The 26,266-nt window shown below is 38.8% G+C and overlaps 1 protein-coding gene across 2 annotated transcripts in view; it reads right to left on the bottom strand.

The window, feature by feature from the left end:
* The window catches only part of ITPR2 (inositol 1,4,5-trisphosphate receptor type 2), a 512,913-nt gene that overhangs the window by 102,666 nt on the left and 383,981 nt on the right, over positions 1–26,266 (bottom strand). For both annotated transcript variants that reach the window (XM_054443160.2, XM_054443161.2), the window contains exon 46: positions 2,511–2,618. In XM_054443160.2, coding sequence (XP_054299135.1) covers positions 2,511–2,618 — 108 coding nt within the window. The remainder of the gene's footprint in view (positions 1–2,510; positions 2,619–26,266) is intronic.

Consider the following 26,266-nt stretch of genomic DNA (forward strand, 5'->3'; position numbering starts at 1 on the left):
GCTTGTAGTTTAGTAATCATGATGGCTCTTCAGATGTTAGAGTCAAGCTATCATGTTGAGGGAGAAAAAATGTTCTGAATGTAAACATTAAAATGGGCTAATGTTAACTCTTTGTTTTAAAAAAAAGTTTCTAATTATTAGTCATTCAAAATCGGATCAGTTTCTTCCTGATGTAGTGAGAACTCTATCGCAAGAAGAATTTAAAGCAGAAGATCATTACAGGGCAATTCCTTCTTAGATGGGTGATTAGACAAAAGGCTCTTCCTATTTCCCAGGGTCTTTAAGTCTATAACTTGCAGACAAACTATTATTCTCAATAACATGAATTGTTGTGGTTATGTTCAAGTTACAGGGTTCAGTTTTGGAAATACAAAGATGACCAAGACCAGTCCTTGCCTCAAGTAAAGGAGAAGTGACATATATGAAGCTAACAATATTCCAATGTGATAAATATTAAACTAACAGAATACACCAAACTGCTGTGGAAGCATACACAGTAAGATGAAATTAATGAATGCCTGGAGAAGGGAGGGAGGACTCTCTGAGTAGGTCATGTGAGCTGGCTTTGGATGAACATGAGAACTGATCAATGAGTTCATCAGCCTGGACCACTCCTTTGAAACCTGGACTTGTATATCCAACTCCATGGATGACTCAAAGTCACCTCGAATTCAATCTATCCAATAATGAACAAATAATCTTCTTCTACCTTTTAGCTGCCAAACTTCACTCTCTCCTAGCATTCTCACACATGGCACCAACTTCTGCTCATTTATTCAAACCGGTAGCCCAGAGGACATCCTTTTCCACACCATTTTCCTAACATGTGCAATTCAACTTCAACTTCAAGCCCTGTCAGTATGTATATGTATATATGTGTGTTTATAATATATATATAACTATATAAAGATGTATATGTATGTATGCATCTGCATCTATGTATCTATGTATTATCCAGTCCAGCCATCTTTGATATCACCATCTCTCACTTTTGTCATTATAATATCTTCCTATCTGATCTATGTGTGTTTTCTATCCCACTCTCTTTTCCAGTCCTGTCTCCAAACAGCAACCAGACTGATCTTTTGAAAATAGTCATCTCCTTCCCATGTTTTTTAATACCTTCCCTTCACTTACTTTCTCCTTTCTGAAATCCCCATCCTGAAGGAGAAACTCGTACTCAATCTTGAATACATTCTTAAAGGCAACCTTCTCAGTGAAACCTATCCTGAAATGGCTCAGGCACCACTAATTATTATTTTCTCTACATTTCCTTGGCCCTTTGTTTATATATTTATAACACAGAATTATCTTCTATATGTGTGAATTGGTAGAGAGTAAGTGCTCAGTAAACATGTACTGAATGTGTGTATTTATAGCTAAATCTCTCCTCACTGCTGGAATCAATAAAACAACATCAAACAACAGCTCCCATCTCTCACCCGCATTAACCAAACTTCTCCCATGGCCTGCTCACTCTATTTGCTATTCCCTGGTCTCTTCTGATCTCCTAGCTTTGTACTTTGACTTCTGGGATCTTCCTCAAGACCTTCATGGTTTGATGACCTATTTCTATTTGTATAGAAATGTTTTTGCTGCTAGTCCAGCTCATGGGTTCCACTAAGTCAAGTCCAACACCAAAGCTGTGGTACTATTAATGTTTACAAATGTGAGCAAGGTATCCATTTCTGTGACACAAAGGTTTGACAATAGTAAATAATACAGTGTAGGGGTTATATATCTTGAGAGTGAATACAGTGATGCCCATCATGCACTCTGCTGAAAAGTAAAAAATATCTGCCAAAATGAATGAATGTATAAATGTAAATTATAGGAGTGACAAGCGTCAACTACTCTGCTCACTTCTGCCTGATTAGCTCTGCCAGCCAGTGTCAAAATGATACCATAGCTAGTAAATGACAGCCAGATGGGTCTCAGAACACATAATAATAAGTCCATTTTGACCCACACCTCCTGAACTGCCACCAACCGTTAAATAATGTCTCATTTATGAGGGTGGGGGGAGGTCAAGTGCTGCATACTGAAAATGGAAACTGTTAAACCTTTCCAAGGCTATGCTATCAATATGAAAACTGTATTAGTTTCTTTCATGTTTACTCCACTTGTGAATTGTTGGAGATCTCTATTTTAATAAGCCTTCCACAATTTTAAAAAAGAAATCTTTTCCTGAATGATGACTTCTATTATAATAATCCCATCTCTCAAATGCTATTGCTCTGCAATGATTCATTGCTTCTATGGTTAAAAAATATCTATTAATTACAAAAGAAATTTTACATATAGTTTTAGTAAAAAAAAGACAACTTTGAAAGATGTACACCTCAGTTTCCCATAAATCACTCCTCACTCATCCTTTTACTATACATTTTTCAGTTTAAACCACTCAATTCTGCATCATTGCTCTAGAAAAAAATATGAAAATGGTCTAAAATAGAAAGTAAGCATAACTTTTCACAGTTGGTCCCTTTCAATAAATAATAGATGGTTACCTCAATCTGTGCAGTGTGGTTGGCATAATACTTTAAGGCTTCATCTCCTTCATCTGGATCCGATCCTGGTTTGAGCATCTGCTGCAATAGTTTATTGTGGCGGGCCAACTAGAGTAGGGAAAAAATAAAGGTTTTAGGTCTTTTTTTCCCCTTTCCTAGGGTCAAACTTTGCAATATCTTTGTCTACTTGTACACATAGCTTCAGAGTCCTAGGGTTAAGGACAATTAGTTACACTTCAGGAAAGCATGTCTGTATTTGAAAGGCAGAGATAATGAAATCACAATGATCAGCCATTAATATTTGTTGATTAAATTTAGGTCTTCAATAAATGTACGATTGTACCAGGAAGAAGAAATGTTCCCAGTGATATATAATTGACATTGTCTACAGGAAATTTAAACTACATGCACATAAAAACAAAGTGATCAACAGTGCAATAAATCAGTGAGTAGTGGGAACAATATAAATGTGTGTTTTTCCTATACACACATAAATAGGTATCTGTATTTCAGAAGAGTTTCTCTTAGCATGTAATCTAAGCTCTACATTAGTAGTTGGTATAAAGTCCTATGTTGCTTCATGTTTGTAAGCCAAAATTAGTGCTTTCTGGGTGTAGATCTTGATTTTATTGTCATTGAAATCGGGCATTTAAAAAAGCAAAAATTTCACCATAAATTATTTTGAACTGCTTGTGGTGGAAGTGATCTTTCCCTCCCATTTGAATGTCTACAGCATGTGTTGGCTAGTTCTCTCACTTTGTAGATTAGTAATAAATGTTGCCTTGAGATGTCTCTTTTATGGTTGTCTCGAGCAATTCCTGAAACCCTGCAATGTCTTTCACTTATCAAATATCCTATCAATGCTTAAATTCCCTGAGGGCTTCTACTAACAGAGACTCTACCACAGAACTCTTTCACTCCCAGCACAGTGCCTGCCTCCAACTCCATGCCAGGCACTAATTCTAAGCACTTCAAGTGCATGATCTTACTTGAACCTACTAAGAAATCCAGGGGTAGGCACTTTTATTATTGCCATTGACAGATGAGGAAACTGAAGCACAGAGAGTGTAAGGAACTTGTTTGTGATAACATAGCTAGAAAATGGTAGAGCCAGTATTTTATCAACATTACGGAGCAATAAGTTTTCCTATTATTCATGAGATCTTAATACGAATTGTTATTATAATCATGGAGATGAATTTTAAATAATAATTCAGAAACTAGAAAACCAAGTGAACATTATCCTTTTAAGTGATAATTTGGTAAGTTAAATATTCATTACATTGATGTTGCTCTAGAGCAAATCATTTTGAAAACTGTTATTTCAGAATTGGTTTTCTGGGTCACTAATCAATCACTCAAGAAAACTATCTCCTATTTTCTATTTACTTTTTTTAAACTAAATTTGAATTATACACATTTTTATTACAAACCACAGTCATGAAACTTGTTGTGACTTATAGAGGTTTCTAAAAATCTCAATGAGTTTGAAAGCATAAAATTATTGTAATCATTTAGGTACCTTAGCATGTTTTAAGAAGTGGCCAGTTCTTGAAGGCAAAACTGGCATGATTTGTTTGCTGATTGGATCTGGGGCATGAAAGAAAGAGAATTAAGGATGATTCCAAAGTTATTGACCTGAGCAACTAATAGTTTAGAAATGTCATTTACTAAGAAAAAATGTAGGAGGAGTACATTTAGCAGGATAAAATCAGGACTTTGGTTTTGGACATCTGAAGCTTTAGACGAGGAGCGGGCTGTTGGATTTGTTTGTCAGGAATTCTGGGCAGAGGTCAGTGCTGGAGCTGTGCATGGAGGGCTCGTCAGTATATGACTGATATTTAAAATCATGAGCCTTAGTGAGATCACCTAAAAGTGAGCTTAAACAGAGAAAAGAGCTCCATGGAACTCCAATATAGGTTAGGAAGAGAAAGGACATCAGCAAATTAGACTGAGAAAGTTGGTTAAGCAAGGTAGGAAGAAAACCCCACGCAGCCAGGTATCTTGCAGCCAAGTGAAGAAATAATTTCAAGAAGGAGGGAGTGATTATCTGAGTCAAATGTGGCAGGTAAGCCCAATCAAATGAGGACAGGGAAATGTCATTTGGTTTAGCAACTCAGAAATTACCGAAAAGCTTCACAGCAGCCGTTTTAGGAAGTGGGGGATACAAAAGCTTAATTGTAGTGAGTTTAAAAAAGAATGGGAGGTGAGGAAGTATAAACAAGGAGTGTGAGTAGAGGCAGCTCTTGAGGACTGCAGGTGTAAGGGAGAGCCAAGAAATAGCACGGCAGCTAGACAAAAGGGCAGGGATAAACGTGGATTTTTTAAATACGGAAAATAGAACATCGTGTTTGTTTGGTTTTCAAAGGGACTATTCACTAGAGCAACATCTTGACTAGGTGAGAGTGGAATGATCTAGAACATTTGTAGAGGGGTTTGCCTTAGATAGGAAAAAATTCACCCTTAGAGACAGCAGGGAATATGGGCACAGATTCAGGAGGTTGGGTGGTTGTGATGATGGGAACACTGAGAAGTTCTTTTCTGGTTACTTTTTTTCTCAGTGAAGTAGGAAGCTGATAATGAGGACGAGAGAGGAGGTGTTGGATAACTGATGAAAAGCAGCTATAAAATAGCTAGGGAAAGTACATGGACTTGGGAAATATAGTAGTACTGCCAGGAAGCCTTAAGGGTCTCCCTTATGTTATGGTCAAAGGGAGGCCAGGAACCATATTTGTGTGTTTTTCTCCAGCAGTATTCAGCTGTCTGGGTATAGGCATGGAGTAGAAAGAGAGCTGTAAATAATGAGATATGTAGTTTTGTTGGGTAAGGTCAACAACACACAAAAAAGAGATACTTAAATACTGGAACTCTTTAAATCTTACATAACTGATAGTCTCCCAAGGTGAGATAGTAATTTGAATAATTTCTCCTAAGTTTATTTATTAAAAAGCTTTTACTTCTTTATGATCACTTTATAGGGTCAAAAATTGCTACAGTTATTTTAAGAAACCAATAATGTTATTTAATGTGACATAATTAATAGTGAACAAACCTATACAAATCATTTTCAGTTAGTATACACAGTTTAACAGAAACATTTGCGGGCCTTTCTCCCTCCCATTGACTTAATGACATGATTCTGCATTTGTCTAGTTTTATTGCAGAGAAGAGGCATTCTAAAAGGGACTCAAAAAAAAAAACCCCACCCACCTAGGCCTCTCTTCACATGTTCAAAGTATTAGAACAATATTTTCATTCATGATTAGATAAACCATCTATACATATCTTTGAAAATTTGAAATATATAATTGAAAAAGAACAATACAAACAAAACAGAGATAACTTCACTGTTTTTTTTCTACCTGGAAATCTTTCCTATCCTTTGTAATAGAGGGTCTTGACTAATGAGGCTTATTTGCTCCTCCCTGTTCTGTGTTCTGATAGTACCCTGCGCATATATATATTATGAAATTTCTCATATTGTATCTGAGTAACTATTATTTCTCTCCAGTGGTCTGTGACATCCTCAAATAAAGGGCCTGATCTTACTCATCTCTTTGTTCTCAGCACCAAAAACAGAACTTGATACATAAAATAGACTCAATAAATATTTCTTGAAATCAATGAAGAAATGGCTAGTTAATAACATATATTTATGCGTTTAAGTGGACAACAACTCTTAAGCCTCAATGAATTATCTCTCTGTTTCACCCTCTGTAAAGAAGAAGGGCAAATAAATCTGATTAGAAATCAGATGATGGTACAAATTCCAGTATTTGTAGAAAGAAAATATTTTAATATTTTTTCTTGTTTGATATTTATGTACTCATATGTATTCTGATAGATTGTAAGCTATTTAGAGGAAGGAAATAACCATTTTTAGTGGCATCCTTTATTATCCATTTCACATTTATCTTCTTACCACTGAGATTTTAATGTTCATTTCAGTTTGGGTCCAAGTAAGGACAGAGTAAAAAAAACATCAAGAAACTACACTTTGATGACATTCAATAATAATTATTTCTTAGTACTTTTCATCTGTGTTTTTTTAATGTGAGTTCCACTTTTATTGGGTACCCAATCAATGTTGAAAGGAACCCTGGATGATAAAGCAAGGATAGAATTCCTATTATATAGACAAAATGCAAAAGAATTAAGGAATATCTCAATGATTGTGAAATGCACAAAAATGACTGATATAAATACAGAGCTTTCCTCGTCCAAATTAACAGTTTACTAAAAGCACAATACAATGTCTTAGAGACCAATTAACATATGCTTAATAGTTTTTAAAGGATTTAGTCCCCTATAAATGCAATCTGATTTAAAATATTCTATAGAATGAATGCACTGCCAACCAAAGACATCCGGTTGTATTAGTGATGGACTCTAGCCACATTTATCTACTCCACAGTTTTATATGCCACATACGCTTTTACGTGACTTTTTCTTTTTTTTAACCCAGCATACAAAGCAGCAATAACACCATTTACTATTATGTGCTTTGGAAACCAAAGGTAAAAATACCTGGTAAGTTTCTGCACAAGTATGGCACATCTGTGGAGAGTTGTAACAATAAGAAATCTAATTTAGATCCTAATTAAAAACTGAAAAACTGCTAATGAAGATATTCAAGGACAGCCGTCTTACGATATCCAACTTTACTATTGACAAAGATGCTTCCAACAGGACTTGAAATTAGCTGATGTCACTATACAAACGTGTTCCAGAAAACCAACCAACAATCAATATTAATGATAATGAGAGTCTGAATTTGGGCAACTGCATTGAATATTAAAAGGGGGAAATGCCATGGGGGGGAAATCTCTGGGTCTTAGAAATACTTGTATTCCACAACAATCTTTATGAGCCAAAATAGTAGCAATTGTTTTATACATGGTGTGCAAATGATGCCTACCCAGTTAATATGCAGTTTCAAAAGAATTTTAGCAACAAGGAACACTTATTAGGTCATTATAGCAAATAGAAAAACCACGCCTGAGATAATTTATTACATATCATAATATTGAAGTTTCATAACAATGCAATGAATACATGGATAGATATAGTGCATGCATGCAGATTAGTGAGGAGGGGATCCAAAGCATTGGTGGATAGTCAGCCTTAAGAAAGAATAAAGACATTCCCCACAGGAAAGACTACCAAGAGATTCTTTCATTATATGTTGAAGACAAAAGGAAATCATGCATATCATTATCAATCATGACACACTTGTAATTTAAATACAGATGCATCACTAAATAGGAATAAGAACATGTGTATGTATATATTCATAAAATATAGACAGACACATAAGTGCAAACCTTATACATAAACATATATAACCTGCAGCAGGGTCTTTGAGCAACACCACGTATTTTTTGAATCCAAGATTAGGGAATAAAGATGACAGAGGTGGGCTTTTCATTTTTAGTGGCATCCTTTATTATCCATTTCACATTTATCTTCTTATCACTAGGATTTTAATGTTCATTTCAGTTTGGGTCCAAGTAAGGATGGAGAAAAAAATCAAGAAACTATACTTCAATGACATTCAATAATAATTATTCCCTAGTACTTTTCATCTGTATTTTTTTAATGTGAGTTCCAATTTTATTAATTGGTAAAACTGTGACATAGCAATTGGCTTTCCCAAGATCACAAAGTGAGCTGGAGCCTGAAGTCAGAATAACTGCCGTGTATACAATTGCCGTGTAATAAAATTGTATTACAATACAATGCCTTCATGTCAAACACTACTCCTATTTGAAGCAGAGAGAAATCAGCAGAAGGGGGCAAAAACTAAGGCTTTACCTATTCCAATGTGCAAAATATGGAAGCCTCCTATTTTCAAAACATCTATTTTTTTCTCTGATTCTGTGACCCTGTAAAGTGCAAAGCACGGTTTTAGCTACTGTGGGATGATAGAGATGAGCAAGACTTATTTTCTTCTTTCAGGCAACCTACTTTCTAGTTGGAGGAATTAAAACAATGATAGACATGTAATTAATACAAGGAAAAATGAGGGCAGAATTACAAGGAATCACATTAGATTTGGTGGCACTATGAAAGGAACCACGTAAGAAGCGCATCTGATAAAGGTTTTAAAGAATGGATGAAATGTCCAGGTAGAAAGGAGGAAGAAAGGATGGCATGAGGAAGTGATTCTGCATAGAGAGAAGGATCCCATAAGCCAAGCCATGGAGGATGCGCAATGAGAAGAGGACTAGAAGGGAATTGGGAGCCACACTGAAGAGTTCAAATACAGAAGACTGTGGTGGGTTGAATTGTGTCCAAATCAAGCCAAAAAGACATACATGTTCAAATCTTATCTCCTGGTACCTATGAATGTGATCTTATTCAGAAACAGGAATTTGCAGATGTGATGAAGTTAAATGAGCTCACACTGGATTAGGGTGGGCCTTAATCCTATGACTAGAGTCCTTACAAGAACAGGGAAATATGGGCACAATCAGACACACAAGGAGAATGCCATGTAAGGATACAGGAGAGACTGGGTGATATAAGCCAACATATGCCAAGAACTGCTGACAAACACCAGACACTGAAAAGAGGCAAGGAAGGATCCTCCTCGAGGGCTTTCAGAGAGAGCATGGCCCTGCTAACACCTTGGCTTAGGACTTTCAGCTTCCAGAACCGTGAGACAAGAAATGTCTGTCATTGTGAACTTCCAAGTTGTGGACATTTGTTATGGCAGCCCTAGGAAGTTAATACAAACCCACCAAGGAACTTTTCTCTTGACTGTGGCAAGATAAACTGAGATTCTATTCATCTCTTTCTTCCTTTCTCTTAAAAAAGGAATTTGGGGATAAGACGGGATCCATTTGGGCATGGTGCCATCTGTCCAGGGTTCCTTGCAGTACTGTGAGGTCATTCATAAAGAACACAGACCAAAGAAGAAATAACTGGTCTTCCCGAATACTGATGCCAGAATTACTACTCTGTTAGTAGGGTCAGAGTCCTGTGAGAAAGAAGAAAAGGCTTTCCCACATGAGACTCAACTGTGTGGTCTCAGCCAGAAAATACTCACTATGGCAGGTGAATATTTGGTACTTAGACCACTTTAGAAGAAGATCAGCTTCAGGAATTCCTAGTAGGGAGGAGCACATTTTCCCCACTTTAGTCAGCAGAACTGAGGCAGCCAGAAACCACCAGGAATATCCAGCATAAGTCTGAAGCTAAACAATCCAGAAGACACGTGAAGGGCTGTACGCACTCTTTTCTCAAAGAGGAGATAGTATATTCCAGAGGGTTTGAGAACCTTAGAGTGGAGGGGGAGGGGAAAGTCAGGAGGGAAAATGGGAAAGAGTATGAGATGGGCCATGGGAAGCAGATGAAAGCCCTTATACCCCACCAAATAGCACAGTGGAATGGATTAGTTAGAAAAGCGAACAAATCTGTCTTTCTTGGAAAGTTAATTCTTGTCCTTCTTTCTTTCCAAGACATCCTCGTTCCCTAGTCAAACAGAGTTGTCCATATTGTCTTAAGCAGATTTTGGTATATAACTGGAATGGAAAAAGAAAGAAGCAATGTTCATGTTTCTGAACTTTCAAAATAGGTTTTTGAGAATCTAAAGAGAAAGCCTTAAAGAAAGCACAGCCAGGAGGAAAATGTGGCAGTGGACAGAAAGGAGAACAGGGGTGATCATTCCAAAGAATACAGACAAACCTGGGGAAGAGACAACACAAACTCTTGAGTACCTTGCAAGACAGCTCTGGAGGATTCATGGATAACCAGACCAAAGGACCACAGACCTAAGGGAAATCATGAGATCTCAAGACAGCTTTCTCTCATCACACACACACACACACACACACACACACACACACACTGTAGGAAAGTAAGGAACTGATCCCTTCCCTCCTCAGCAGTACTGAAGAAGCGACCCTAGAATGCCACCAGCATCACTCTGCACTATACAACCTTCGCCCAAGGAGTTTTAAAAATATTGTAAGTTATATTTATCTATTATCTTTTTAAAAATCCACTATGGTTCTTAGAGATCAGTTTATTATTTCCTTTATAATGGTAGCCAAACTAAGACAAAGATAGGAGCAAAATAACAAGAAATTTGCCAGAATTAAAAAATGAAACAAACATCTCCTAATTTCAAATGATCTAGTCTCCTACTCATTAGGGTCTGTCTCAAACTATAGTAAAATTGATAAAAGACCTTACTGATTATAATAAATAAAGGATTCATGACAGCTCAACCCTTGAAGCAGGGCAAAGCAGGAGAGAAAAAAAGGAAGAAAATGACCCACAAAAAAATGCACTTTAAAATAATTTAGGGGAGCTTTTAGTAAGTATGCTATCTTTGTACTATGATTTTATCATCAATCATTGCAAAGTGTTGTGACGATTGATGAAGCTAACTTTCCTACAGATTGCTAACACTCATCCTAATAGAATGCTTCTCAAAATGGGGTTTCTGGGACAGCTATATAGCATCACCTGGAAGCATATTAGAAATGCAAGTTCTCTGGCCCCACCTCAAGCCTTCCAAATCAGAAACTATGAAGGAGTACACCCCTCTCCCCCTGCATCGCACCATCTGTTTTAACAAGCCCTCCAAGTGATTTCAATCCTGCTAACATTTGTAAACCACTGTTCTAATAGTAGATGTTATCACAATAAGCAATTTGGATTCTTGACTGAAAATTCACCAGTTTTTTTTAAACCAAAATTAAACATAAAAGAATCAAGTGTTTTTAAAGAAGTTTTTTTTTCCTTTAAAAGCATACAAGAGAAATGTTAACATTTAGATACTCTTAATAACAGTACATTTACTGAACACATTTTCAAAAAAATTGAGATTAGGATCAGAAATATAAAATATGCTCCACTTATTTTAAACAATTGGTTATTTGTCACTCATAGCTTCTAATTTCTGGGCTCATGAATTTCTATACTGCTTTGCATGGAGTGTGTCACCCAGAATCCATGTGTTGGAAATTTTGTCCCCAGTGTGGTGGTGTTGGGAGGTAGGGCCTTTGGGAAGTGATTAGATCATTAAGAGGGATTAATGCTGCTCCTGAGGGGACTGGGTTAATTTTAAGAGGAAGTGAGTGCATTCTCATTCTCAAGGAACTGGATTTGGTATCTTGAGAGCAGGTTGTTATGCAGAAAGGCTGCTTCGGGCTTTGCCATGGTAGCACACACCTGCTTCCTTTTCCTTTCTCCACCATGTGATGATGCAGCACGAGGCCCTCAGCAGAAGGCCACCAGATGCAGATGCCTGATCTTGGACTTCCCAGTCACTAGATAAATCTCTTGTCTTTATTAATTACCCAGTCTTGGGTACTCTCTTATAGCAATAGAAAATGGACTAAGACATGTACTAAAAGAGTAAAAACTACTTTAATCCCAGGAGGTTTGTATAATTATATATGACAAATATATTAGTTTATGAATTAATTTATATGTTTATTTTCATGAAAAGAGATAAAAAATTATCTTCTAAAACAAGCTTTTTCCCTACAATTATTTAAGACAAATTGATTCTTTAGTTCCATTTTCAACTAAAACAGGTTATACCTTCTCCTACTTCTACTTCAATACTTCAGAAGCTACTTATTTAAGATTCTATAAAGAATTTGTCACTTTAACGGAAAATGCTTGCTATTTTGTATTTTTCATGTGAAATTTACTGAGGTATAATCCTTAATTGGTTTTGCTATCCATGTAAGAATATACATCGATATTTTCTGAGTGGCTAAAATGAAATGAAACTAAATACTATCTATGTAGATCATCTTATCTGAAATCAGTATTTCAACAAAAATATTCTAAAGTAATCATTATTGTAGTGTCCTAGTCAAAAGAGTTAAAACATTTCAGGTGAGAAAGCAAGAAAAGAAACTAATTCTACATGTGTAGTGGGGTTATCTAAAATACAGATAGACATTAATAAGAAAAACATAGATACTGATTTCTGGGAAACCCTGAAATGATGTACACTAGAAGTTTTTGCTTTCGTTATATAGAACTGATGGAAAACAGACATCTCTTTGACCTTATTTCTTTTTGATGTAACTAAAGGCAAGTCTTTGAAATTTCTGGGTCTCACTATTCCCACACAAGAAATAATATGTTTTCCTCAGATCCAGAGATGACCAGGTAATATTACTTGAGTTGCTTCTTCCAGCATCCAGAAATGAATTTGCTGGATATTTCCCATCCACGTCCCCTCCCACATATTTCAAGTGCGGTTTGGGAAAAACTAGAAGAACAGAAGAATCTTTCCCCATGATAATTCAGATAATATGTGAGTATGGAATATTCTTCATTTGATTTTAGTATGTCCTCCATCTAGAACGTAGTTTCCAGAAGGACAGGGATTTTGTTTTGTTTACTGTTGTATTCATCATCTAGAACAGTGTCTGGCACAGAAGAGTTGCTTAATAAATATTTTTTGGATGGATAGATGGATGGGTGAATGGATGGATGGATGGATGGACGGATGGATGGATGGATGGCATACAGTATTCTTTGCTTATTTATTAGTTCAATTTTAATGGCATATGTGTTTAATTTTCTGAAATAAATTGAGTTTTTAGAAAATGATGAATTACAATATTATATGTAAATATAAGAAATGTGGTGTTTTTTGATTGTTTGTTTGTTTGTTTTTTGAGACAGAGTCTTGCTCTGTCACCAAGCTGGAATGCAGTGGTGCAATCTCAGCTCACGGCAACCTCTGCCTCCCGGTTTCAAGCAAGTCTCCTGCCTCAGCCTCCTGAGTAACTGGGACTACAGGCATGCACCACCATGACCAGCTAATTTTTTGTATTTTTAGTAGAGATGGGGTTTCACCATGTTGGCCAGGATGGTCTCGAGATCTCTTGACCTTGTGATCTGCCCGCCTTGGCCTCCCAAAGTGCTGGGATTACAGGCGTAAGCCACCGTGCCCGGTCAGAAATGTTTTAATTCCTAGTCATTTATATACGACAAGAAAAATGGGAATGATAGCAACACTTATCTTTTAAAAGCATTCTGATTCTTTCACTGTTTCTGGTGATTTTTTTTTAAGGCAAACATCAAAAGGTGAAGAAAGTCATCTTTTTGAGATGTTGGACCATGTTAAAATAGTACCTGTGGTTGACTGGGAAAACTTAGAGAGCTCTTGTTCTCAAAGTCATTGCTGCAGGGGGTGGGGGTGGCTTATGATCGACACTGAGAAATGACTTCTGGCTTTATCACTGACCTTTTATGGTAGCACGTTCAAGTCGTTTGACCTTTTTATGTCTAGTTTACCTAACTGTGAAATAACAACACCTGCAATAATATACCAAAGAGAATTACTGCAGGATCTGTGTTCCTAATGCTCCTTAAGTTCCTGAACCAATGAGGCTTAGTGAAGAGCACAATCTTACTATTCTACTTTTCTCTATGATATACCTATTCCAAGAATGAGTCAATTGCTTTTCTGTTGCTCATAGTCTTGACAAAGCCACTTTAAAGTGGGTTAATTAGAGGCTTGAAATTATAATGATGAGTTCCGCAACAGTTCTCACACTGCCAGTGTGTGCTCGGGAATCCAATCTGAAGTGCACAAATTAGCCAGATGTAAAATCGGGGGTGGAATGTGGGGAGTTGAGAAGAAGCACTACGAGATAATTTTCAGGAACTTTAAGCTCGATTGCTTGAAAGCATTTCAACTTCAGGTTTCTTCAGCTTTCTATTTCTGAGTTACATCAGACTGAGAAATATGCCATTGCTGTCTCTCTGTTTAACTGTCTAATCAACAGCTGCTAAAGAAAAAAAAAAAAAAAGGTCAGCTTTTGTGAGATAGAGTGGTTCTTAAAAGTGAGAGAATTACTGCTCAAATGAACTGTGTTTCAAAGGCAAACCTAATAAAGGAGGAAATGAGGTGGCAAGGTGAATTTCAACTCTAAGTAGGGATTCAGATCAGTTGAATTAAACTGAAAAGAGACAAAGAATTTTGAGCGGATATATTTTGTTACTTGTTCATTCTGTGACATCCAACACCCTTTTAAATGGTATCTAGTCATTCAGAAGTTAAATGACGCAGGTTGCAAATGAAAAGACAAAGAGAGGGCATGAAAAGTAAGGGAAGAAAGAGAAAATTTAAAGAAAAACTCATTTAGAAAAACTTATTGTCCTTTCTTAAGAAATATATAACCTACTGGTACAGAAGCCATTTAAAGATCAAGGTATTGAACATAAACATATAGGTATATGAACAAAGTTACTGCCTGCAATGTAAGTGTCTTGGGGATTATATAATGAGGTCATGAATTATCTATAAGTAAAACAATGTTATTAATAGTTTCAGATACATGAAGTACTTTATATGCGATATTAACATAACATAAAGACCCACTTCTCTCATTCAATACTAAAACAGAATTCTCCTATGACCTAAGCCATAATGAGCTAAATACAATAATTAATATATGCCTTGTATGTTCATTCTTTCAGAGGCATTTGAACCAGAGTAACTCCATCTTAAATAGGGGCTGGATAAAATGAGACTGAGATCTACTGGGCTACATTCCCAGGAGGTTAGGCATTCTTAGTCACAGGATGAGATAGGAGGTTGGCACAAGGTACAGGTCACAAAGACTTTGCTGATAAAACAGGCTGCAGTAAAGAAGCTGGCCAAAACCCACCAAAACCAAGATGGCAATGAAAGTGACCTCTGGTTGTCCTTACTGCTCATTATACACTAATTGTATTGCATTGGCATGCTTAAAGACACTCCTACCAGCACCATGACAGTTTACACGTGCCAGGGCAATGTCAGGAACTTATCCTATGTGGTCTAAAAAGGGAAGGAACCTTCACTTCCAGGAATTGCCCAGCCCTTTCCTAGAAAACTCATGAATAATCCACCCCTTGTTTAGCATATAATCAAGAAATAACCATAAAAACAGCCAACCAGCTGCCCTCAGTGCTGCTCTGTTTATGGAGTAGCCATTCTTTATTCCATTACTTTCTTAATAAACTTGCTTCTACTTTACTCCATGGACTTGCCCCAAATTCTTTCTGGCATGAGGTCCAAGAACCCTCTAATGGGGTCTGGATCAGGACTGCTTTCTAGTAATAATTTTTTGTTTTGTTTTGTTTTGTGTTGTTTTAGACAGAGTTTCACTCTGTCACCCAGGCTGGAGTGCAATGGCTTGATCTCCGCTCACTGCAACCTCTACCTCCCGGGTTCAAGCGATTCTCCTGCGTCAGCCTCTCGAGTAGCTGGGATTACAGGCACGTGCCACCACGCCCGGCTAATTTTTGTATTTTTTAGTAGAGACGGGGTTTCACCTTGTTGGTTAGGCTGGTCTCGAACTCCTGACATCATGATCTGCCTGCCTCGGCCTCCCAAAGTGCTGGGATTACAGGTGTGAGCCACTGTCCCAGCCTCTAGTAACAATTCTATAATTGTTAATGAACCTCTGATGTACACCAAATAATGCTCTAGGCTTTGGGGTTATAATAGTGAACAAAACAGACCAAAGCTCCTGCCCTCCTAGAGCTGACTTTCTGTTGGTGGAGGAGACATAAACAAACATATCATCTATCAAAATGTGCAAGTGCTATGGAGAAAATAAAGCAGAGGATGGAAGTAATGAGCACTGGGGGATGGAAATTGCCATTTTAAATCAAATGGTTAGAGACCATTTTAACAGAAACTTTTAGATACAAAGCAGGACTATGAAACAGAAACTTATAGACACAAAGTAGGTTCTTGACTCCAAGGCACAGCCAGGAGGCCAGCATGGCTTGAGCAGAATAAGTAAAGAGGAAAGTGGCGAGAGAGAGAGAGGGGAGATGAGGAAGAGGGCCAGGTCATACTGGGAGACTTGTGAAGCCAACACAAGAGTTGACTTTTGCTGTGAAACTGGAAGCATTAGAAGGTGTTGAGCAGAGAGGTGACATAATCTGTGTTACATTTTTAAGGGTTCACTGTTGCTACTGTGTTAGAGAAGACTCTACAGAACGTATGGATGAACAGAAGCAGGAAGAATCGGAAGCCTACTGCAAATAATCCAGGTGAAAGATGGTGCTGGTTTGGACCAGGTGGTAGTGAAGGATGTGGGCAGATTCTGTAACATACGGTGCAGTGAAGAGGGGCAGTCACAGACATGGCTAGAGGGTGGGATTGTACAGTGGTTAGCATCACGGGCTCTGGACAGACCTGGGTTCGACTGCATTGTATCCTCCTTGTTAACTGAACAGCCACAGGCAAATCAGTTAGGTTCTCTAAGCTTCACTTTCTTCTTCTGCCAGTGAGGTTCCTAAGAGTACTTTATGAAGATTTACCTCAGAGAGTTACTGTGATATTTAGATGAGACACAGCACCTGATACAAAGTATGTATTGTGCTCGATAAATATGAACTAAAATAACAGAAAAAAATAAGAGTAACCAGGAGCATGTTCACTAAGGGTCGCCTGAGCGTGTTGGTGAACACGTGCATACTGTTTTATCAGAAGCTATGGAAATGTTTGGTGAGGAGACAGACAGGATCAGCTGACCTTTTAGTGTAATTAACCATTTTGACTTCCCTCTGGAGAGTGGATTGAAAAGGGACCTAACTGGAGACAGAGACAGGAGGCTACTGCAGTTGTCCAGGCACAAAATGAAGATGGCAGCAGGAAGAAACTGGCAGTATGAGTGGAGAGGAGTGAGCAGCTCTGCCAGGCTGCCCGGGTGAGGGCAGTATGGAGGCCCAGGTGAATGCCACTTCTAGTTGGTAGCCGCTTAGAGAACTGTGCCACTCATGGAGAAAAGGGGCTCTGAGTTATTTTAGGCAGAGGCTGATGATGACATCTAGACTCAGTTTCCCTGCAACGCAGCACACTCAGATCTTAACAATCAAGAAAGGAAAATGCCAGGGCCCTCCGGGGGAAGCCAGAAAGGGCCTGGCTGCCTGTCACCACCTGCACCCAAAGCATTGATATTTTCTTGATATGTGGGCTTATTACTTTGTTCTCCCTTACTTTGTGTCAATGTTAAACATGAGGGTGTCATCAATGATAAAAACAAGATAAATACGAGACACTTCTAGAATCAACGACACAGTTAATAAAATGAGGGGTGATGGAGGGGAACATTTTCAAGGAAAACTTGCCCAAATAAAAATTGTTTTCTGTTAAAACTACAAAGGCATGAGTTTGTTTATTCCTTTTGGAGCTCATTTGTGAGCCCTCTTGCAGCATCCATTTAGGATCTGAACACTGAAGCTGTCTGAATCTGAGTACTTCCTGCCTAATGAGCTTCAGGAAGGCTGATGTGCCTCTCCTTCTTGCTTGGGTCTTGGTGAGCTGAGCGTGAAGGCCTCACCACAGCTCCCAACCCCACTGACATTTAATTAGCACAGTTGCCGTGATCCCATAGCGGGCCTTCCCCAGTGAGAACTACAAAGCACCGCACAGAGTGGGCACAACACAAGCTAAATTCCTAGTCTGGTAGATAAAGAGCTGCTTTTGCAAACTGGACCCTGTGAATATTTCCTATCAGTCCTTTCCTGGTATTGCTTTTAGGCAATGCTGCTGTGCTAATGGGAAACACATACAAATATGAGGAGCCTCAGGAAATCTAGGAGGGTGGACATTTTAAACGTACACACACTTCTGCTGAAGAGCAACTGCATATATTTAGGGAACAAATAACACACTTGCTCAGTGACAGCAAGACAATCTGTGCTGTAATGCCACCAGTGTTTCTCTCATTCTCCCCTCTTCTCCAGGTTTTAGAACTGATATTTTGCCCTCTTAAGGCTTAAGATAGGGATCTGAAGAGGACACTCTGGCTGAGCCGCTTTGGGTCACTGCTATTCTGACTCTGCTGTGCATTCTGGCGTGTGTCTGCCTTGCAGGTAGTAAATCCCACAGCGTTCTCTGTTCACTGCAGTCTAGTTTGTGTCTCTTACTTCGCCTCCATCAGTAGATTGTTCTTGGAAGGCTACTGGTGACCTGCTGGGGGCCAAAGCCATGGGTCTGGTTTACAGCTGCACCTCGTTTATTGAGTTCTTGAGGGCCTTTGGCCCCACCCTCTTTTGTGAATCTCTCTCCTCCCTTGCTTTTATATCACATTCCCTCAATTTTCTGTGGGTTTCAATTCCTCCTTCTTTCTGTTAAAGTTTGCCATTTCTCAGGATTCAACTCTTGATCTTTTACTCCTCTCATTCCAATTGATTTTCCCAGGAAATCTCATCTACATCTGCAATTTCAAACAGCATCTATATACCAATGTCTCCGTACATCTATGCTCCAAGCCTAGCTCTCCTTTCTGAGAATCAAGGACATAGTATCAACTGCCTGTTGTACACCTCCAACCCAGTGTCCCATCAGTTCCTTAACTACCAAAAGTCTAGAGCTAAGCTGCTCCTCTTTCCATTTCACCACAAGCCTCCTCTATCTTCAGTCTTTTGAAATGCACCATCATCTCCCCACCAGCCAACTCTATACCTAGAACCATCCAAGACTCTCACTTCATTTTCTCTCACCTTAAGGCATTCCCAGACATTCAATCAGCTGCAGATGAAGTGGTTCTTGGACTTAGGAAAGGGCAGTGGTGATGGATTCTCCGTGCCCCTGGGATACAGGCCAAAACCCTTAGCAAGATCTGCATGTCCTCCTGATCCGACCCTGCCTCCGTCCTGTGTCTCACCTCTGGTCCTCTCTCTATGGCACCCTAGCTATTCTGGCCATTTCTTATGTTTGGTCATTAGGGACTTTGCATATAAAGCAGTAAGAGACTCCAGATTCTCACATGGCCTTATGGGGACAAGAAGTGCATGCCCATGGAGGAAAGTGTTGTGGTTTTTATTCATTTGTTTTGGTGCAAGCTATTTTTCAACATATATTTTCATGTGTATAAGTGGCAGAGGTTAATGTCTTTAATTTCTGAGAAGGGGAGTTAACAGAAATGAAATTAGTAACAATCAGCTTAGGTTGGTACCAGGAAGGTGGAAAGCACAAAAAGAGAAGGAAGGGAAGGAAATGAGAAGAGGCTGTCTCTGGATCAGATGATCAGGCTATCAGACAAATAGGGAAGGAAGCTGAGAAGGTGAAAAGTCTGGAGCAGCTTTTTTTGAAACTGTGGTCTGCAGACAACTTGAATAAAAATATCCAGGATATATGGTAAAAAGCAATTGCAGGCCCTACTCCAGATCTTCTCAATCAGAGTCTCTGGGGTCGGGGTCTCGGAATTTGATGCACTACAACTTGAGAACCACTGCTTTAGAGCTCAACTCTAATACACAGTGTTTCCCAAGTTGTATATCAGATGGAAGCAGAAGACTACCTTTGCCTCCAGCTAGGGTTCTTTAGTTTGCCCTCTGACCTGGATGCCTAGATCTGTCCCATTTCAATGACTTCTGCCTCCATTTCCCCCGCTTCTGCCTCTGTTCTACTTGATTCATCCACACACCTGGTTCATACTTGATTCATTCCTGTTCTGTGCCTGCTCTGTCAATTGGTTAGTCAATTCTCACTTATGAGCAGGCTTCCACTGTCCATAGAATGCTTAAATCACAGAACCACAGCAATCGGAGAAAGAACCTCTGGAGTGTTCTTTTTTATGCAGTCAGAACCTCTACATGTATGTCACTCTGTCTATGGGTATGTGTGTATGTGTGTTAGTTACACTCACATACAAAGTGAATTAAACACTATAAATATAAGCATGAAAAATATTTAAAAATAAATGACTCAGTTCTCACAAGGATATTTCAGATATGGGACATAGGCAACTTCTCAACTGTGAAGATTATAAAAATAATCTACAGAAGGATTTGGCCAACTACATACAGCTCCTAGGTCAAATTCAGTGTGCCACCTGTTTTTTAAAATAAGGATTTATTTGAACACAGCCAGGCTTATTTGTTTACATATTGTCTATGGCTGTTTTTGCTCTAGAATGGCAGAGTTGAGTATTTGCAACAGAGATAGTATAACCTGAAAAGCCTAAAATATTTACTACGTAGTACTTTGCAAATCTCTGGTATAGTAACAGAAATCTGCAAATCATTTTCAGGTCTCACAAAGCTGACAACAAGAAAAAGAAAAGCATATATATATATATATTATATATAGTATATATATTATATATATAATATATATGTATATATATTATATATATTATATATGTATATAATATTATGTATATGTATATAATATATATATACACACACACATATAAAGTTACATATATGTGTATAGAGATACATTTCTATAAGTTTTCTGAGACCAGTTGATTTCATATCTCTAAAATTGATCACATTTAGTCAATAATATAAATCCTGACAAGGGAGTTTTCAGAATTTTCCCCTACCGTATAATTTCAAATAATCACTTGGTTGTGACATAGAAGGGGACTTTTTTTTTGGTCTGGCTAAGGGTAACTATTTCCCTTTCCGAAGCCTGACTTTTTTTTTTTTTTTTAGCTCAACAATTTTGTCTTTCAGCATTAGTTTGTCACAATGGTCTGCCACTTTGCTGTGCCTCTGTAAGTAATTCTGAAACTCAAAATGCACCAACAGCCGTAAAACAGAAAAGCTGAGCAATCTCATCACATAATAGTAAGACTCACATACCTACATGATTCCATGGGCTACTACATAAGGAAAACTTTTGTTTTGTTTTGTTTTGTTTTGTCTGTTTTTGAGACAAAGTCTTCCTCTGCTGCCCAGACTGGAGTGCAGTGGTGCCATCTCAGTTCACTGCAACCTCCGCCTCTCAGGTTCAAGCGATTCTCATGCCTCAGCTTCCTGAGTACCTGGGACTACAGGCAAGTGCCACCACACCAGACTAATTTTTGTATTTTTATTAGGTTGGTGCAAAAGTGATTGCGGTTTTTGCCACTGGTAAAAATAGTAGAGACGTTGTTTCATCATGTTGGCCAGGCTGGTCTGGAACTCCTGACCTCAAGTGATCTGCCCACCTCAGCTTCCCAAAGTGCTGGGATTATAGGCGTGAACTACTGTGCCTGGCAGGAAAAACTATTTTCATACATCACTTTGATATTATAGTACTGGATCTACTGACTAAATGAGAATTAGTTGGCTCTCTCTGTCCTGACATTCTGTCCTAGCTCATACTTCCTCAGCGTGCCTTCAGGATAAAATGTCAGCTATATAGTTAAGCTTTCTTTTTTTTTTTTTTTGAGACAGAGTCTTGCTCTGTCGCCCAGGCTGGAATGCAATGGCGCCATCCCAGCTCACGGCAACCTCCACCTCCCGGGTTCAAGCAATTCTCCTGCCTTAGCCTCCTGAGTAGCTGGGATTACAGGTGCCTGCCACTATGCCTGGCTAATGTTTGTATATTTAGTAGAGATGGGGTTTCATCATGTTGGCCAGGCTGGTCTCAAACTCCTGACCTCAAATGATCTACCTGCCTCAGCCTCTCAAAGCGCTGGGATTACAGGTACAAGCCACGGTGCCTGACCTATAGTTAAGCTTTCTTCATTTATGTCTGAGCAGGAAAAATAAGTTAATCAATAAATATCATATGCAGATACATGCAAGTACACACATAAACCCATATATACAGAATATTACTTAGTGCTCTGACGTAAGTATTTTTATACTGGCTTATGTGTTTACTAATTACATTTTCTCATGGGTTCACTTATAATCGATTTATCTGTAAATACTTGCATAATAATGTCAGGCTATAAATGAATAAAAGTACTATCATTAAATAATCATTTTAAGACTTATAACATTGCTTTGGGGTTGGTGGATATTTTCTAAAGCAGACTTCTGTGCTATTTGTCTCTGCATTATTCTGTTCAGCATTTTACAGAATCATTACAGTCTCATTCATTTTATGGCAACAGAAGCAAGAACTGAGTATTCTGGCCGGGTTCGGTGGCTCACGCCTGTAATCCCAGCACTTTGGGAGGCTGAGGTGGGCGGATTATCTCAGGTCAGGAGTTTGAGACGAGCCTGACAAACATGGAGAAACCCCGTCTCTACTAAAAACACAAAATTAGCCGGTCGTGGTGGCATGCACCTGCAATCCCAGCTACTCGGGAGGCTGAGGCAGGAGAATCACTTGAACCAGGGAGGCAGAGGTTGCAGTGAGCTGAGATCGCACCATTGCACTCCAGCCTGGGCAACAAGGGCGAAACTCCATCTCAAAAAAACAAACAAACAAACAAATTAAGTACTCTAAAGAACAGTTTAGCAGAAATGTATACTATATCACATTTCAAAAAATATTTCTATGTAATTAGTCTTTGGTACTTAAAGTCCTCCAGAATTCAACAGGACGTGTCCCTCCCTAGCTACCTCCCACAGTTGCAACACAGGGCTTTCTCTCTTCTTGATGTAAGGTCCCAGAGAAGCTGCTCTCACACACACACAGCATGCCAAATATTGCCCCCATCTCTGTGTGTATTTTCCCTATGATGAAAATGCTTTTATCGGTTTATCTAAATCTTATCAATCCATAAGATTCATCTAAAATGCAAGCCCCACCACAAAGCCTTATACAGTAACTCCAGCTAATATTAGCCTATTTCACCTATTTCCTTTCTAGCCATCTGTAGCAGCAGTCCCCAACCTTTTTGGCACCAGGGATCAGTTTCGTGGAAAGCAATTTTTCCATGGACTGGGGCGTGGGGGGGAATGGTTTTGGGACGATTCAAGCACATTATATTTATTGCGCACATTATTTCTACTATTATTACATACTCACCATAATACAGGATCAGTGGGAGCCCTGAGCTTGTTTTCCTGCAACTAGACGGTCCCATCTGGGGGTGAACAGCAGACAGTAACAGATCATCATGCATTAGATTCTCACAAGGAGGACGTAACCTAGATCCCTCACAAATACAGTTCACGACAAGGTTCATATTCTTATGAGAATCTAATAGCGCCACTGATCTAACAGGAGGCAGAGCTCAGGTGGTCATGCTTGCTTGCCTGCCACTCACCTCCTGCTGTGTGGCCCCGTTCCTAACAGGCCACAGACTTGTACCTGTCTGGAGCCCGGGGGTTGGGGACCCCTGATCTACAGCACTTGTTGACTATCACAGTCACTCATTTACTTACTCTCTCACTCAGTGAATCAAAACTATTTACTATATCAAACATAGTACTATGCACTGGGTGACATTCACGAGTAAAACCTAACTCCTGCCTTTATGAAGTTTGGAGTCTGGTGGAGGAGACAAGTCAACAGGCCATGTGAATTTGGTGATATGTGTCTTTGATCACAGCAGGCGTGGTGTGGCATGGGCACACGCAGGAGGGACATCCACCCAGGCTTGGGCTACAGGAATGCTAAGGAGCTGAGGCTATGGAGTCTGAGTGTCTGGGGTATCTGAGTTGTACACATGGTGGGAGGACCAAGAGTTCTATTATGGATAATGTTAAGTGTGAGATGCCTAAAAAGACATTCAAATGCAGATCCTGAGCAAGCAGGTGGAGGAACAAGCCTGGTGTTCAGAAGACAGGCCCACGCTGAAGATGTGCATTTGGAATTTACCATGGTACAGCTGGTGTTTAAAGTCATGTGACTAAGTGACATTCAGGGAGTGAGCATCGATTAAGAAGACCAGAGATCCATGGAATGGTTCTGACTAGAAGATCTCTAACAGAAGCCAGAGAAAGAAATAGGAGCCAGTGAAGCAGAGCGAAAGATCAGGAGATTGTGCTGGGCAAAAACTAAGTGAAGAAATATTTCACGGAAAGGAGAGTGGCCAATTGTGTCAAATGTTAGTGACAGGACAAAAGATGCGGAATGGGGGCAACCTTTAGATTGGTCAAAGAGGCAGTGACTGGTGGCCTCACCAAGAGTGGTTTAGGTGGCACAGTGAAAATGAAAGCCTGGCAGAAATGGGCTAGAGAGAGAATAGAAAGAAAGGAATTGGAGATAGCAATTATATACAATCTTTGAGCACTTTTGCTATAAAAGACAGCAAGTTATGAGCCAGTGGGCTAGAGGTTTTTTTAAAGAAGCAGATTTGCATGCACGAATGCTGAGCAAATGATCAAACAAGGGAGAACAGAGGGAAAGCAGTATCTCTCTGTTCCTCTTGCTCCCTCTGGCGCTCTCTCTCTCTTTCTCTCTCTCTCTCTTGCTCTGCCACACTCACTTTCCTAAGCACACTCCTAACCTAAGATCCCAGAGCACCTCAGATACACATTTTTCCTAGGACTTGATGCAATGTGGTTGTTTTTGTGTCTCCCTCCTGTAATAAAGGTATACTCCATGGGGGTAGAGATGATGCCTCCTTTCCATATCCAGTGCACTCCCTGCCCACCCCACAACTGCATCAATAAAGCACATGCCCCAAAAGGAATCATGTGGTCTCAAGGAGGGAGACATTCCTGCTAGCATGTAAGCTCACAGAGGAAAGGGATTTGGGTGTGTCTGCTCACTACTTTATCCCCAGCACTGAGAGCAGCAGGCTTTTCACATACCCGGGCAAGTAGGATAAGTCTATTTTCTGTGATTTAATATGATAATCTCTTCATGTTTACAAAAGTTTTTTTCAACTAAGTTCACATATTAGAAAGGTCCTACATTATCAAAGTCCGTCTATAAAGTGAATATAATATCTATTTTCATAATGGCTGTTGAATTAAACACACTTCAAGATTAATTACATTCACTCCTGCTAATAAATCAGAAGTGTTGATCATTGTCCCTGAGGACCAAAAAACAGCTATGTGCATTATTTCATCTGTTGTATTCTGCAGAATGGTTCTGTCCACTGTGTTGTACTATATCCTTGCATAAACTCCTTTCTGAATTAAATGCCAGTAAAAAGTTGGTCATTAATGAATACTATAGGTATCAATTATACTCTTGGTTACCAAGAAGCTCAGAGCTACCACTGATAAATTGTAAGAATGTTAGCCAAGGCCTTGGGTATACTTAGATCCTCTTTCCTTCTCATGGCTTTTGATCTTGTATTCTAACAAGCTAATTATGCACATGCATTTCTCATTCAACCTCAAATTCTGTTTATAATGATGATATATAAATAAATACATAAATATCTAGTAGCTGATTAGTTATTGTTACATTATTTAAAACATAATTGAATCCAGTAAAAGAGCCATCACAGTCCAACTACTCTCTGGAGCTCATAAGTCTCTGAAAGTTTACTTTGCAAATGCAGCTCACTGACAGCCATCATATTTTTATAGATGAGAAGGCTGAAGCCAGAGAAGTTAAGCGATGTAAATAGCTCACAGAGAAAACACAGGGTGCAGGGGTGGAATAATAGCTAAGCTGTTTGCATAATATTCTTGGTACAACATTCTAGCCAACATATTACTGAACTACAAGTGCCTCTGTGAGTTGAAAAACCCAGCTGTGTTTTCTACGTTCTGCACTACAAGCAATAATAAAGATGAAGTAATTGTAAGTTACTTAAAACCCTTCAAAGATATTAGAGATGGAAGTTATGTATCCAATTACAAACCATCCTTCTGCATCTACAAATAAAGTAAATGAAGCAATGCTGATTACTACATATTAGCATAAGAAAATGGAAGCTGCAAAGAGGTGAAGAGCATAAATCTCTAAGGAAAACATTGTAAGTAGTCCGAGTGATAGATACATTTCATATGGTTTCAGTATAAATTAAACTTTAGCTATTTGGAGTAATTTACATGCATAGCCCTTAAAAGGAATATAGCTCAAGCAATTGTAGTTAGTTATTAGAAACAGGATTTTTAAAGAAAAAAAGTGGATTAATGAAGACTATCAGGAAATCCAAAAAATTTCTTTAGCATGACATAAAGAA

Source organism: Pongo pygmaeus, chromosome 10 (genome assembly GCF_028885625.2).
Source record: "Pongo pygmaeus isolate AG05252 chromosome 10, NHGRI_mPonPyg2-v2.0_pri, whole genome shotgun sequence".
NCBI lineage: Eukaryota > Metazoa > Chordata > Mammalia > Primates > Hominidae > Pongo > Pongo pygmaeus.